The following is a 12,053-nucleotide window of genomic DNA, read 5'->3' as shown; positions in this document are numbered from 1 at the left end:
GAATAGTGCCTGGCACAGAGTAAGCACTTAACAAATGCCGTCATTATTATTATTATTATTATTATTATTATTATTATTATTATTCTGGCTTGGCCTTGAAGTGCTGAAGCTCTGCTCATGACTGAGATTGTGTTTTCTACCCCACCAGGTGAAAGTTGCCATCCTTCGGGTCATTGGCCAATTGGCCATTTCCGGACACCAGGAGAGAGTCCGAGGATGGGGCCTGAGATATGTTTCCCTGCAGCTTATCTTATCCACCTACAAGATGGTAAGGCATTTATCTTCATCATTTATCCTCTGATTCACAGTCGGGGTTGAAGTTGGGAGGGAGATCATTCCAGCCACCCAAGGGAAACGTCCTTTAGCAGCATTTTGAATTCCGTAATGTTTCTCTTCACAGAACTCAAAGCACGTTGCATATTTTTCTTTTCTTTGTCTTCTCAGCTGGGAATAGAAAAACTTTATCACTCCATTTTGCATTAGGAAAACGGAGGCCCTTGCCCTCAAAACTCAGGGGAGTTGCTGGGATAATGACTCAGCCCCCTGGATCCTAAGTGCTCTTTTCTCTCCTCTTCAGCATCTGCCTCTCAGGGGAATAGCTTTTCTCTGATATATTAGAAATGTCTTCTTGCCCTAATGTTGGAGGCCTCATCTTTGTCATCTCCCCATTGTGTAAGGAAAACTGAGTTGAGTAAGGAGGCCTCTGCCATATTTCAATGAAGCTATGCTTACTCTCCAGCTAGCTGATTCTCGGGTGTCTTTCCTCCAACAGTGAAGGGAGCTGGGCCAGGATGAGTGAGCCAAATGTCTCTAAGCTATAAGCTCGTTCTGACCAGGGAATGTGTCTTTTATTGTTTTATTGTACTCTCCCAAGTCCTAAGTACTCTGCACACAGTAAGTGCTCAATAAATATGGTAGAATGATATGAATGAATGACTGATGGACTTAGGCCCAAGGCCTCTACTAAGTCATTTGTATCTCTGGGAAGCAAAATCCAGTGGACCAGCAGTAAAGACCACATGATGACCAGGCCCGGACATCCTAGCCCCATGCCAGCCAGTAAACAGATCCCTGGCTATTGATTTTTTTAAATGGTGTTTGTTGGTGCTTACTATGTGCCAAGCACTGTACTAAGTGCTAAGTAGATACAAGATGATCAGGTTGGACACAGTCCCTGTTCCTCATGGGATTCACGTCTCAATCCCCATTTTACAGATGAGGTAACTGAGGTACAGAGAAGTTAAGTGACTTGCTCAAGGTCACACAGTAAACAAGTGGTGGAGCCAGGATTAGAAGCCAGGTGCTTCTCACTCCTGGGCCCATGCTCTTTCTGCTAGGCAACACTGCTCCTCTAATTGATCTCATCTACAGATGAATCTCCAGGAGAGCTCTTCGCTGGCAGATCTGGAGGAGAAGATGGTTCATAAGGTTACGATGGAAACCGTGCGGCACATCACTGCCTCAGTCAGCGGGGTGATCAATGTGAGTGACTCACAGCACCACTTCCTGTGCAGGAAGATGGCCCTTCTCTCTACACCCCACTAGCCCCAGGAGTTCCCATGATCCGAGGTCAAGTCAAGGAAAAGCCAGATGAAACTGATCTTCTTCCTCCTGCCCTCCCCTACAGGAATTTTGGCTGAAGTTGCTGGGTTATATCATGGAGACTAAGTACACTGAGGCACTGACCCCCATCTGCATCAGTCTGACCAACCTGGCTGAGAGGCAGTCCAGGGAAATAACCTTAGACACGGATTGCGGCAGGAGAGGACAAGGTTGGGAGCTGTTCTGTTTCTGGCTTTCTGCCCGGTGTAAGGTGGGGACAGACCTTATGTCTCTGGGGACCTGACACTCTCCAGTTTGTCCCTCCTTCCCCAGAAAGGCCTGTGCACTCTAATTGGACAAGGCAAATTTTGATTTAATTATTGATCCCAGCTGATTTCTCTTTCCAGTGGAACTTCCGGCTCCCCAGAAACTGCTGGCCCGTCTCTTGGTGAGCAACTCATAAAGACTGGAACAAACGTTCTCTCATTTTCTGGAGGAGGAGCCAACACAGGAAAGCTGATCGATGGGTTGAAATTATTTCTTTGGAGTCTCCTCCCTTATTATCAATGCTATCATTCAATCATTCAATCAATCAGTCAATGTAATTTGAGGGCTTAGTGCATGCAGCATACTGTGCTAACCTTCTGGGAAAGAACAGTGCAGTAGAGTTGATAGATGTGTTCTCTGTCCTCCAGGAGCTTACAGTCCAGAGGGGGAGACAGATGTTAAAATAAATTACAGATAGGGGAAGGAGCAGAATATAAAAATAGGGACATAAGTGCTTTGGGGCTGGGGATTATTGACAACAAAGATGTATTTAGGATTTCCAGGGCATGTGACACTAAGTACTTTGAGGTTTGCATAGTTTGAGTTATACAAGATCTCTGCTAATCAGTATAAGCACTATGCCTTCCAATATGACTTGACTTTTTTTTTTGAATTTAAAATGGTATTTGTTAAGCGCTTCTATGTGTCAAACACTGTTCTAAATGCTGGGGTAAAAATAATAATGATAATGTTTATGATATTTGTTAAGCACTTACTACATGCCAAGCACGGTTCTAAGCACCAGGAAGATACAAGGTAATCAGGTTAGGCTTGGTCCCTGTCCCTCATTGGAGCTCACAGTCTAAGTAGAAGAGATTGGATTTCATCACCATTTTTCAGATGGAGAAACTGAGGCACTGAGAAGTTAAGTAACTTACCCAAGGTCACACAGCAGGCAAGTGACAGAGCTGGGATCAGAACCCAGGTTCTCTGATTTCCAAGCCCGTGCTCTTTCAAGTAGGCCACACTGCTACTCATAGTGGTTGAGCCTAGGCTTTTGCTTCGTTCAGGAGGGAAGAACCCTGGATATTTCTCTGCTCGTTAGGCCTTGATTTATGCTCCTTCTAATGATCCCACAGGTGCTCCTGTCAGCTCCCTATAAAGGAGAGGGACGAGGTGTGGCCATGCTACACCTGCTAAAGGTTCTGTACCCAAGCATCGCCCCCTCAATGGCTGGCCTGTGGGAAGCGGAAATTCCGGTTCTGACTCAGTACCTGGAAGGTAAGGAAGGGGTCAGTGGGTTTGACCAGATATGGGTGGGGAGTAGATGGCAGCAGCAATAACAGCAGCTGACCTAGGGGTTGGACAGAGAGGCATTAGTTCCATGGGGGCAAGAAAGGTCAAGGTTTGGGGGCAGAGCAGACAGCGACAGCTAGCCACTCTACACATCAGTCAGGGACCAGAAAAAGTCCGAAGTTAGAACCAAGATGTCTGTTCCACCTGTTGGCCCGCCCTGGCAGCAGGAGGAGACCGAGGTGGAAGCCTTTGGCCTTCTTGTCCCATCGAGTCCCGGGGCTGGACACAGGCAATTACTCTAGTCATGGGCTCTGGGAATCCGAGGGATCTAGTAGGGATGGGGCGGATTGGAGTTCTGCAGCAGCCATGGCACCGTGAGCCTTACAGGGAGGCACACTAAGGCTGCTTTCTGGCCCAGAGCCACAGCTGTAACAAAGGTGTTCCCTATTCTGTTAATAATGATGATTTTTATAGTATTTATTAAGCACTTACCATATACCAAGCACTGTTCTAAGTGCTGGTGTAGATACAAGGTAATCAGGTTGGGCTTAGTCCCTGCCCCCCAAAGGGCTTACGCTCTTATCCCCGTTGTGCAGACGAGGTAACTGAGGCACAGAGAAGTGAAGTGACTTGCTCAAGGTCACCTGGCAGACAAGTGGCAGAGCTGGTTAGAACCCAGGTCCTTCTGGCTCTCAGGCCCGGGCTCTATCCCCTAAGCCAGGCTACTTCTCTGGGGGATCCCCAGGTTGCTGGGATGGATGGGGCATTTATTGAGGATTTACTTATGGATGGGGTATTTATTGAGCTCTTACTGTGTGCAAAGCAGTTGATGAACATTTTTAGGTTTAAAAATATCCTTGTGAGCTATTGTTTCTCCAATGGTCCTGTCAGGAGCAGTGGGGCTGCAATCCATTAGGGCTCAGTGGAAAGAGGTCTGGTGACACTATTGACTGATTTACATCCTGGGCAAGTTATTGCCCTGCTTTGTGACAGTTTCCCCACCCGTAAAATGAGACAAAATCAGCCAGTCAGTCCTCCTTGCATTTCACTAGGATTAATCAATCAACCAACCAATCAGTGATATTTATTGAGCTCTTACTGTGTGCTGAGCGCTGTACTAAGCTCTTGGAAGAGTCTAATACAGTGGATTAGGTAGACAAGTTCCTTACCCACGAGTGTACAGTTTAGAGGGGATGGCTGAGATAATGCTTATAAATGGTCTGGCACCCCTGAGGGATGCACTAGATATTTTTCCTCCTGCTGTTTCCCCTCTAGATTCTAAACTTATGGGTGGGAAAGTGTCCACTAATTCTGTTGTATTAGTGCTCTCCCAAGCACTTAGTATACTGCTCTGCACATAGTAATCCCTCAATAAATACCATTGATGGATTGATTTATTCCCCCCGACGCCTGCCACAAAGGTTAGGGCCGATAAGCAGATGTGCCCAGGTCTCCCCTTGTGAAATGCTGTTTCACTTTCTCTTTCAGTGCACAGTCAATATACTTGGAACCAGGACATTTGGGAGGACAAACTGATGAAGGTAAACGGGTGGCAGGGTGGGATGCAGGATGGTGGAGGAATTCTGTTCCTCGGGGATCCTAAGACAATAGGGAAAACGTGCTAATCCCAGTTTCTCAAAGCATCTAAGATGGTGGTAAGGAGCAGCTGGTCAGCCAGGGGGTTTATTGGGAGACTGCCCTGTGGAAAGCCTTGGCCCTGGCTACCTATTCTGCTCCCTCATGTCTTTATATAGTTTTTGAAAGTGTCATTGAAGAGAACCCAGGGGACCACGTGGAGCCTGCGACTCAGCCGGGAACTCAACCACCAGATTGGCTACTACGAGACGCCATCTGTGGAGAAGGTAGGGTTGCAGTTAAGGAATCCGGACCCTAAAGCTGCTCTGAGAGGGGGATGTGCATGAGGTCATCTTACGGGGAGAATCAGGATAACTCTAATGTGCCGAGGCTTTGCTTCCACAGACCTCACAAAAGCAACAGAACTGGGCTCTGACAGTGGCCATGCCAATGTTCATGCCCTGAGATATTCACCAGGCTATTTCAGTGGTGTATGGTTGACCTGGCTGTGGTGTAATTGAGTGTTGATTAATTGAGTGATTGCTATCCAGGGAAGCAGCTCCAGGATCTTCTGGATTCACTACTAGGAATGGTATCAACTCTGTTATATTGTACTCTTCTAGCTCTTAGTACAGTGCTCTGCACACCATAAGCGCTCAGTAAAATTTGATTGATTGAATGGTTCAATGCTGATGGTTCAAGCGAAGTTCTCAGAGGAATCAGCAAACATGAGGAGTAGCATGGCCTAGTGGATAGAGCATGGGCTTGGGAGTTAGAAGGATTTGGGTTGCAATGCTGGCTCTGTCACTTGTCTGCTGTGTGACCTTAGGCAACTCACTTAACTTCTCTGTGCCTGTTACCTCATCTTTAAAATGGGGATTAAGACTGTGAGCCTCATGTAGGACAGGGACTGTTTCCAACCCAATTTGCTTGTATCTACCCCAGCATTTAGTATGGTGCCTGGTACACAATAAGTATTTAACAAATACTCTAAAAAATAGTTGTCCACATCATGAACGATGAAACATGGTCACCCAGAGTCTCAATGAGCATTCAAAAAATAAGATTGAATGAATCTGTGAAATCATCTAGTAGAGGTAGCAGATAACAATGCTGAGCCATCTCCATCATAACACTCTTCTTATCACAATAGGACTCTATTGCATTTTAATGGTGGCATTATAGCTGTCCTTTGACATCATGTTGCAAAGTTTACCATGGTGTAAGCACTTCCCCTCCCACTGAAGTGTTTTACTTACTTAACTGATTGAAGCCCATTGCAATTTAGGATTAGATAATGACATATTTAGTTTGGGAATAGAAGATCAGTTAGCACTAGGTGTCTTTTTACTGAGTAGGAATGCTGATTTCACTATGTGCCAAGTGCTGTGCCAAACCCTGGGATAGATACAAGATAGATCAGAAACAGTCCCTATCACAAATGACGGTTCACAGTTTAAGAAGAAGGAAGAACAGGGATTTTGTTCTTATTTTAAAGATGAGGAAAGAGGCAGGGAGAAGTTAAATGACGTGCCCAAGGTCACAGAGCAGACAAGTGATTGAGCCTGAACTATAACTCTTCTGCCTCCCAGTCCTGTGCTCTTTCCTTTAGGCTATTTACAGGTACCTCCAGAAAGTCTAGTTTAATTTTTTTCATTATTGATACTTGTATACCTTGTTTCATTTATCATGTAATCAGCAATCAATTGTATTTATTGAGCACTTAGTGTTTATAGAGCACTATATAAAAGGAGGAGCAACATAGCCTAGTGGAAAGAATATGGGTCTGAGAATCAGAGGACCTGGGTTCTAATTCCAGCACTGTCACTTGCCTCCTGTATTATTTTTGGTCAAGTCACTTTACTTCTCTCTGCCTCAGTTTCCTCATCTGTAAAATGGAAATTCAACACCTGTCCTTTCTCCTACTTAGACTGTGAGCCCCACGTGGGACAAGGACTGTGTCCAATTGATTAAATGTATTTACCCCAGTGCTTAGAATAGTGCTTGACTCATAGTAAGGATTTAACAAATGACATAGTAATAATAGTAACAGAGTTGGTAAATATGTTCCCTACTCACAAGGAGCTTGCAGTCTAGAGGGTGAGAAAGACATTAAAATAAATTACAGATATGTACATAAGTGATATGGGGATAAGGGCTAGGCTGAATAAAGGGTACAAATCCAAGTGCGAGGCTGATGTAGAAGGGAGTGGGAGTAGGGTAAATGAAACCTTAGTCAGGAAAGGCCTCTTGGTGGAGATGTGATTTTAATAAGACTTTGAAGGTGGGGAGAGTGATCGTCTTCGACATGAAGATGAGGGAGTTCCAGGCCAGAGTCAGGACGTGGGCGAGGGCTTGGCGACGAGAGATTTGAGATTGAGGTACAGTGGGTAGGTTGGTGTTAGAGAAGATATGGCATAATCATAAGTGCTAACCTTTCATTTTGAGCATGGGGGTGAAAAAGGGACAGTGCTTTTAGGGGAAATGAAGACTGAAAGGCACCATTTTGGATCTTTTCAGACTGACAGGAAACTTTCAGGTCATGTCAGAGCCCTAGCATGAGCATGTCTAGGCATCCAGCTCCCAGAGCTGTGGGAAAGTTCACCTCCATTGCCCCATGGAGTGGGGCAGCTCTGAATATAATTATTTTTGATACCTCTTTTTGCATATATTTGCATTATTTTTGTCTGATTTGTGGATTTGGGGATACATCAATGCACTCAACATTGTTTCCTGTGGGAATCTCTGCTTGGTTCAGCACTCTTTTGCTTAAAACTATGTTCACAGAACCAGTTAAGAGCTCTCACCAGGGTGTATCAGGGGTATCTTCCTGCAGGCTTCGGGCTCACTTGCCTAGTACCTTCTAAAGCTAAAGTTAGGGATGGTGGAAGCTTAATAGGTGGGGAGCTAAACCATCAGCTGCTTTTATCTCAGTCGGTCACAACAAATTGTAGGATGAACCAAGATGAATTCATCTTGCAGCCGGGTTAGCTGGGTCTCCTAGCCAAGGCTGGATGGGTGTGTCTTTTAGAAATGAGGTTTTCTGGACTGTTTTATCTGGGAAAGTGAAGGCTTCTGGGGTTTTCAGAGTCTTTGGCTGCAGGAGAGCTTCTCCAGGCTTTTTTTTTTTTAATTGTGTTGGTTAAATGTTTACTATGTGCCAGGCACTGTACTAAGTACTGGGATAGATACAAGATAATCAGGTTAGACACAACCCCTGCCCTAAGTGGGGCTCAGAGAGGCAGTGCCGCTTAGTGAATAGAGCATGTGCCTGGGAGTCAGAAGGACCTGGGTTCTAATCTTGATCTGCCACATGTCTGCTGTGTGACCTTGGGCAAGTCACTTAACTTCTCTGTGTCTCAGCTGCTTCATCTGTAAAAAAACAGGGATAGTAGTGTGAGCCCCTTACAGGCAGGGACTGCATCCAACCTGATTAACTTGTATCTATCCCAGTGCACAGCTCGTAGTAAGCACTTAGCATCTACAATAATTATGGTTTTAACCCCATTTTACAGATGAGGTAACTGAGGCACAGAGAAGCTAAGTGACTTTTCCAAGGTCACCCAACAGACAAGTGGCAGAGCCAGAATTAGCACCCAGGTCCTTCGGGTTCCCAGGCCCGTGCTCTATCCACTAGGCCATTCTGCTTCTCACTTGAACTCTCCGTGCTTGTGCTTCCTTCCAGGCCTTCTTATATAGGGCGTTGGGCTACTCCCTTGCAGCAGGGCATGAAGCCGAAAAAGTTGAGATGCAGCTCATGGACCTGCTGCACAAAACTGACTATGGAAATGACTTTGACCGAGAGGTGAGATCTCCGTCCACCTCCCTTTGTCCCTGCTCTATCTCCGGTCCTCATCACGAGGCCCCGTCATTCGACTGGATTCCTGAGAGGGTGGGCTCTGGGGGCTTCGATCTTGCTTCCTTGAACTCATTGCAGGGAGTTATTCTGTGCCTGGGCCTGTGTGCCAGGGGGCAAGTCATCACCGTGCTGAACGTCCTCCAAGAGTTTGAAGAGAAGATTCAAGAAGCAGAGGATTCCTGGCACATGAGCGCCTGGCGGGTAAGGTCCTCCACAGCTCTCTTCTGGGCAGATGTGGTTGGGGCAAGTGGAGGCTGGGGGTGCCAGTTGTTGCAGGAGAATCCAGGTTGGGCTTTTGGGAAACCCATCTATCTTCTGCCAACTTGACCGCTTCAGCGTACCCTTGGCCCCTTCCTTGGCTTAAACTGGGAAAAATCAATGCCAACCCCTTTTTCATTGCAAAGGAGGATAAACACATTGGCCACTTGCTTCACTGTTGGGGTTCTGATGAGATGCCAGTACTTACTGCCACCATTCTGTGTCCATTAGCCAAAAAAGAGTGTGGTCCAGTGGAAAGAGCTTGACCCTCGGAGTCAGGAAGTCTGGGTTCTAATCCCAACTCTGCCACTTGGCCGCTTTGTGATCTTGGGCAAGCCCCTTAAATTTTCTGGCCTCCATTTCCTCAACTGTAAAATGGGGATAAGGTACCTATTCTGCCTCCCCTTTAGACTGTGAACCCCATGAGAGACAGGCACGGTGTCCAGTCTGCTTAAATTGTATAACCTCAGTGTTAGTATAGTGCTTGGCTCATAGTAAGTGCTTTACAAATGCTACTATTGATATGAATATAATGTTAATTAATTATAGCTATAACACTTAGCATGCATTATTATCATTACTACTACTACTACTAACCATATCCACCCTATAGCATCCTATTCTGAAATCAAGCTCATTTTTCTCCCCCATCAATTTGCTTTAGAATTTATCTGCTGCATTCACTTTAGCAAATCTTCAGGCATCCAGGCAGGGCCTCCACCTCACCACCCCCGCACCCCTTTTGTTTCCACCATGGTCACTGTAAGTGTGAAATAATAATTCTGAAACTGAAAAGCATCATTCAATATTTTACAAAGGTTTACTAAAAACTATAGTTGTGGCCAGTTGTCATCTCTTTGGGTGAACACTTGGCAGTAGGTTTCTCCTCCCCAGGTACCTCGGGGATCGGGCTCAGTAATACCAGCCGGCGAAATGATGAGTCATTTCTTTCACTGTCGACTTCAGAGTGATCACCCTTGGAGGAGAGAGGTGCTTAAAAGTGCCCTCATCGCCATGTACAGCAGTGTGGTGGCCCACTGCCATCCCAAGATGCTGCTGTCCCGAGTGGAGAACAAGATCACCAAAAAAATTCTGCACCACTATGCCACTAGTTGCCAGGTGATTGTCGCTTCAGCATCTGGGTGCTGAGCACACATTTGAGTCCCTTCTGCCGAGGCTAAGAGACTAAGAGAGGAGGAGCAGCCCTGCTGGGATCTGTAGCTCTTCTCCTTGACTCAATGCCCGGCCCTACCCTAACCAGGAGATTGGAGGGTGGGAGGTAAATTTGAGGGCTCCTGCAGTTCCTGAAGGCTACTAGGGGGTCTTACTCAGCCACGACCCTTTCCTCAGGGCTCATAGCAGCCGCAAGTGCTATGAGAAGCAGCATGGCCCAGTGGATAGAGAAAGGGCCTGGGAGTTGGAAGCACTAGCTTCAAATCCCGGCTCTGCCACTCGTCTGCTGTATGAACTTGGGCCACTTCACTTCTCTGTGCCTCAACTATCTCATCTGTAAAATGGAGATTGAGACTGTGAGCCCTAAGTGGGACAGGAACCATGTCCAACCCGATTTGCTTGTATCCACCCCAGCTCATAATACAGTGACTGGAACATAGTAAGAGCTCAACAAATACCACAATTATTATTATAACAAATACAATAAAAAATGAGTGCCAATGAGTGACCTAGAAGTCAGAAAGATAGGACTGATGCCTCCGTTTCACGACTATCTTTTTTCTTTTCCTGTTGGTGGATTCAGGATGTTTCTCTCAAGCTGGCCTTCATCCAGAGCATCATGCAAATCAGCTTGGCCATCCAGGGCTCAGGAAAGCTAAACACGTTTGAGTTTATTTACAAGCCAGAGCTCACATCAAACCTGATGGTGAGAGGGAAGGGGTTTTTCTATGATGGCCTTCTGGACTGGTTTTGTGTGTTTGTGTATGACTTGTCTGCTTTTCTGCTTAGAGTCACATAGCGGGAACATTCAATCCATGGGAACAGCTCTTTGTCAAGAATTATTATTAGTAGCAATAATACTTACTGAGTTCCCACTGGGCGTAATGCACTACACCAAGCTCTTGGGAAGTTAAACGCAAAGAAGCGACACCTGGAAACATCCACACAGGTCAGAGGTCCCCACTCTCAGTATGGAGGCCCCTGACCACCAGGATTCCTCCCCTGATACTTTCCTTCCAGCCCACCTGTCACTGATCAATCAATTAATCAATTGTATTTATTGAGTGCTGACTGTATGCAGAGCACTGTACTAAGCGCTAGGGAGAGTACAATATAACAGAGTTGGTAGACATGTTCCCTGATGGGGAGATTTCTCTCATAAGAGTGGAGTGGGCAAAAGCTGCCTTCCAAATTGTTCAAATATTGGGAAGGTTCTCAGGCTGCCCTTCTGGGAGAGGTGAAAATTTGAGGACAGTTCCCCCCCAAAACAATAATGTTCCGCTGATTTTGTAGTCATCTAATTGCCCGGCTGTTTTTTCCCCATCATTTCCTTCCTTGTATGTCTCTCCCCAGTTCCTCGGCTTTCTGACTGGAAGTCCCTTGTCAACCAAGGACTGTGTCTGAATTAACATCCTCATGCCTTAGCCCCTAATAGAGTGTTTTGCCCAAAGTAAGAACTTAATAAATGTCATAAATAATGATGAGCCTAGATTTTGACTTGCAAGTTTCAGAGATCTGATTGTCTGGAGAGCTAATCTGGAGAGTAAGCACGTCGGGTATTCCCACAGGAATCAATCAAGCAATGGTTCTTATTGAGTGCTTACTGTATGCAAAGCACTGTACTAAATGCTTGGAAAGTACAACGCGATAGAGTTTGTAGATGCAATCCCTGCTCACAAGGCGCTTACAGTCTTCAGGGGAAGACAGTCATCAAAATAGATTATGGGTAAAGGAAATAGTAGGGTGTAAGAATATTTACATAAGTGTTGTGGAGCTGGGGTGAGTATCAAAATGCTTACGGTCTACCCACCCAAGTGCATAAGTGATGCAGGGGGGAGGAAAGATGTTGGAAAAAGGGCTTAGTCAGGAAGGCCTCTCACAAGTATGATTTTCATAAGTCTTTGAAGGTAGGGAGAGGGAATTCCAGGCCTGAGGGCGATCATGGGCAAGGGGTGAGTGGTGATTTAGAGGGGATCAAGATACATAGAGTAGGTTGGTGTTAGAGGAGCGGAGTGTGTGGGTTGGTTTGTAGTAGATCAGCGAGGTTGGTTAGGAGGGAGAGAGCTGAATGTGTGCCTTAAAG

At 45.9% G+C, this 12,053-nt stretch overlaps 1 protein-coding gene across 1 annotated transcript in view; it reads left to right on the top strand.

Moving 5' to 3' along the window:
• Positions 1 to 12,053, top strand: part of MROH2A (maestro heat like repeat family member 2A) — a 51,198-nt gene that overhangs the window by 14,496 nt on the left and 24,649 nt on the right. The window contains exons 12-22 of the mRNA XM_038749469.1: positions 149 to 268; positions 1,372 to 1,482; positions 1,628 to 1,772; positions 1,950 to 1,990; positions 2,949 to 3,090; positions 4,594 to 4,646; positions 4,860 to 4,967; positions 8,366 to 8,485; positions 8,618 to 8,740; positions 9,764 to 9,916; positions 10,554 to 10,676. Of these exons, the coding sequence (XP_038605397.1) occupies positions 149 to 268; positions 1,372 to 1,482; positions 1,628 to 1,772; positions 1,950 to 1,990; positions 2,949 to 3,090; positions 4,594 to 4,646; positions 4,860 to 4,967; positions 8,366 to 8,485; positions 8,618 to 8,740; positions 9,764 to 9,916; positions 10,554 to 10,676 (1,239 nt within the window). The remainder of the gene's footprint in view (positions 1 to 148; positions 269 to 1,371; positions 1,483 to 1,627; positions 1,773 to 1,949; positions 1,991 to 2,948; positions 3,091 to 4,593; positions 4,647 to 4,859; positions 4,968 to 8,365; positions 8,486 to 8,617; positions 8,741 to 9,763; positions 9,917 to 10,553; positions 10,677 to 12,053) is intronic.

Source organism: Tachyglossus aculeatus, chromosome 7, assembly GCF_015852505.1.
Source record: "Tachyglossus aculeatus isolate mTacAcu1 chromosome 7, mTacAcu1.pri, whole genome shotgun sequence".
Classification (NCBI taxonomy): Eukaryota; Metazoa; Chordata; class Mammalia; order Monotremata; family Tachyglossidae; genus Tachyglossus; species Tachyglossus aculeatus.
Note: the sequence above shows the minus strand (reverse complement) of the source record. Positions and strands in the feature narration are given on the sequence as shown.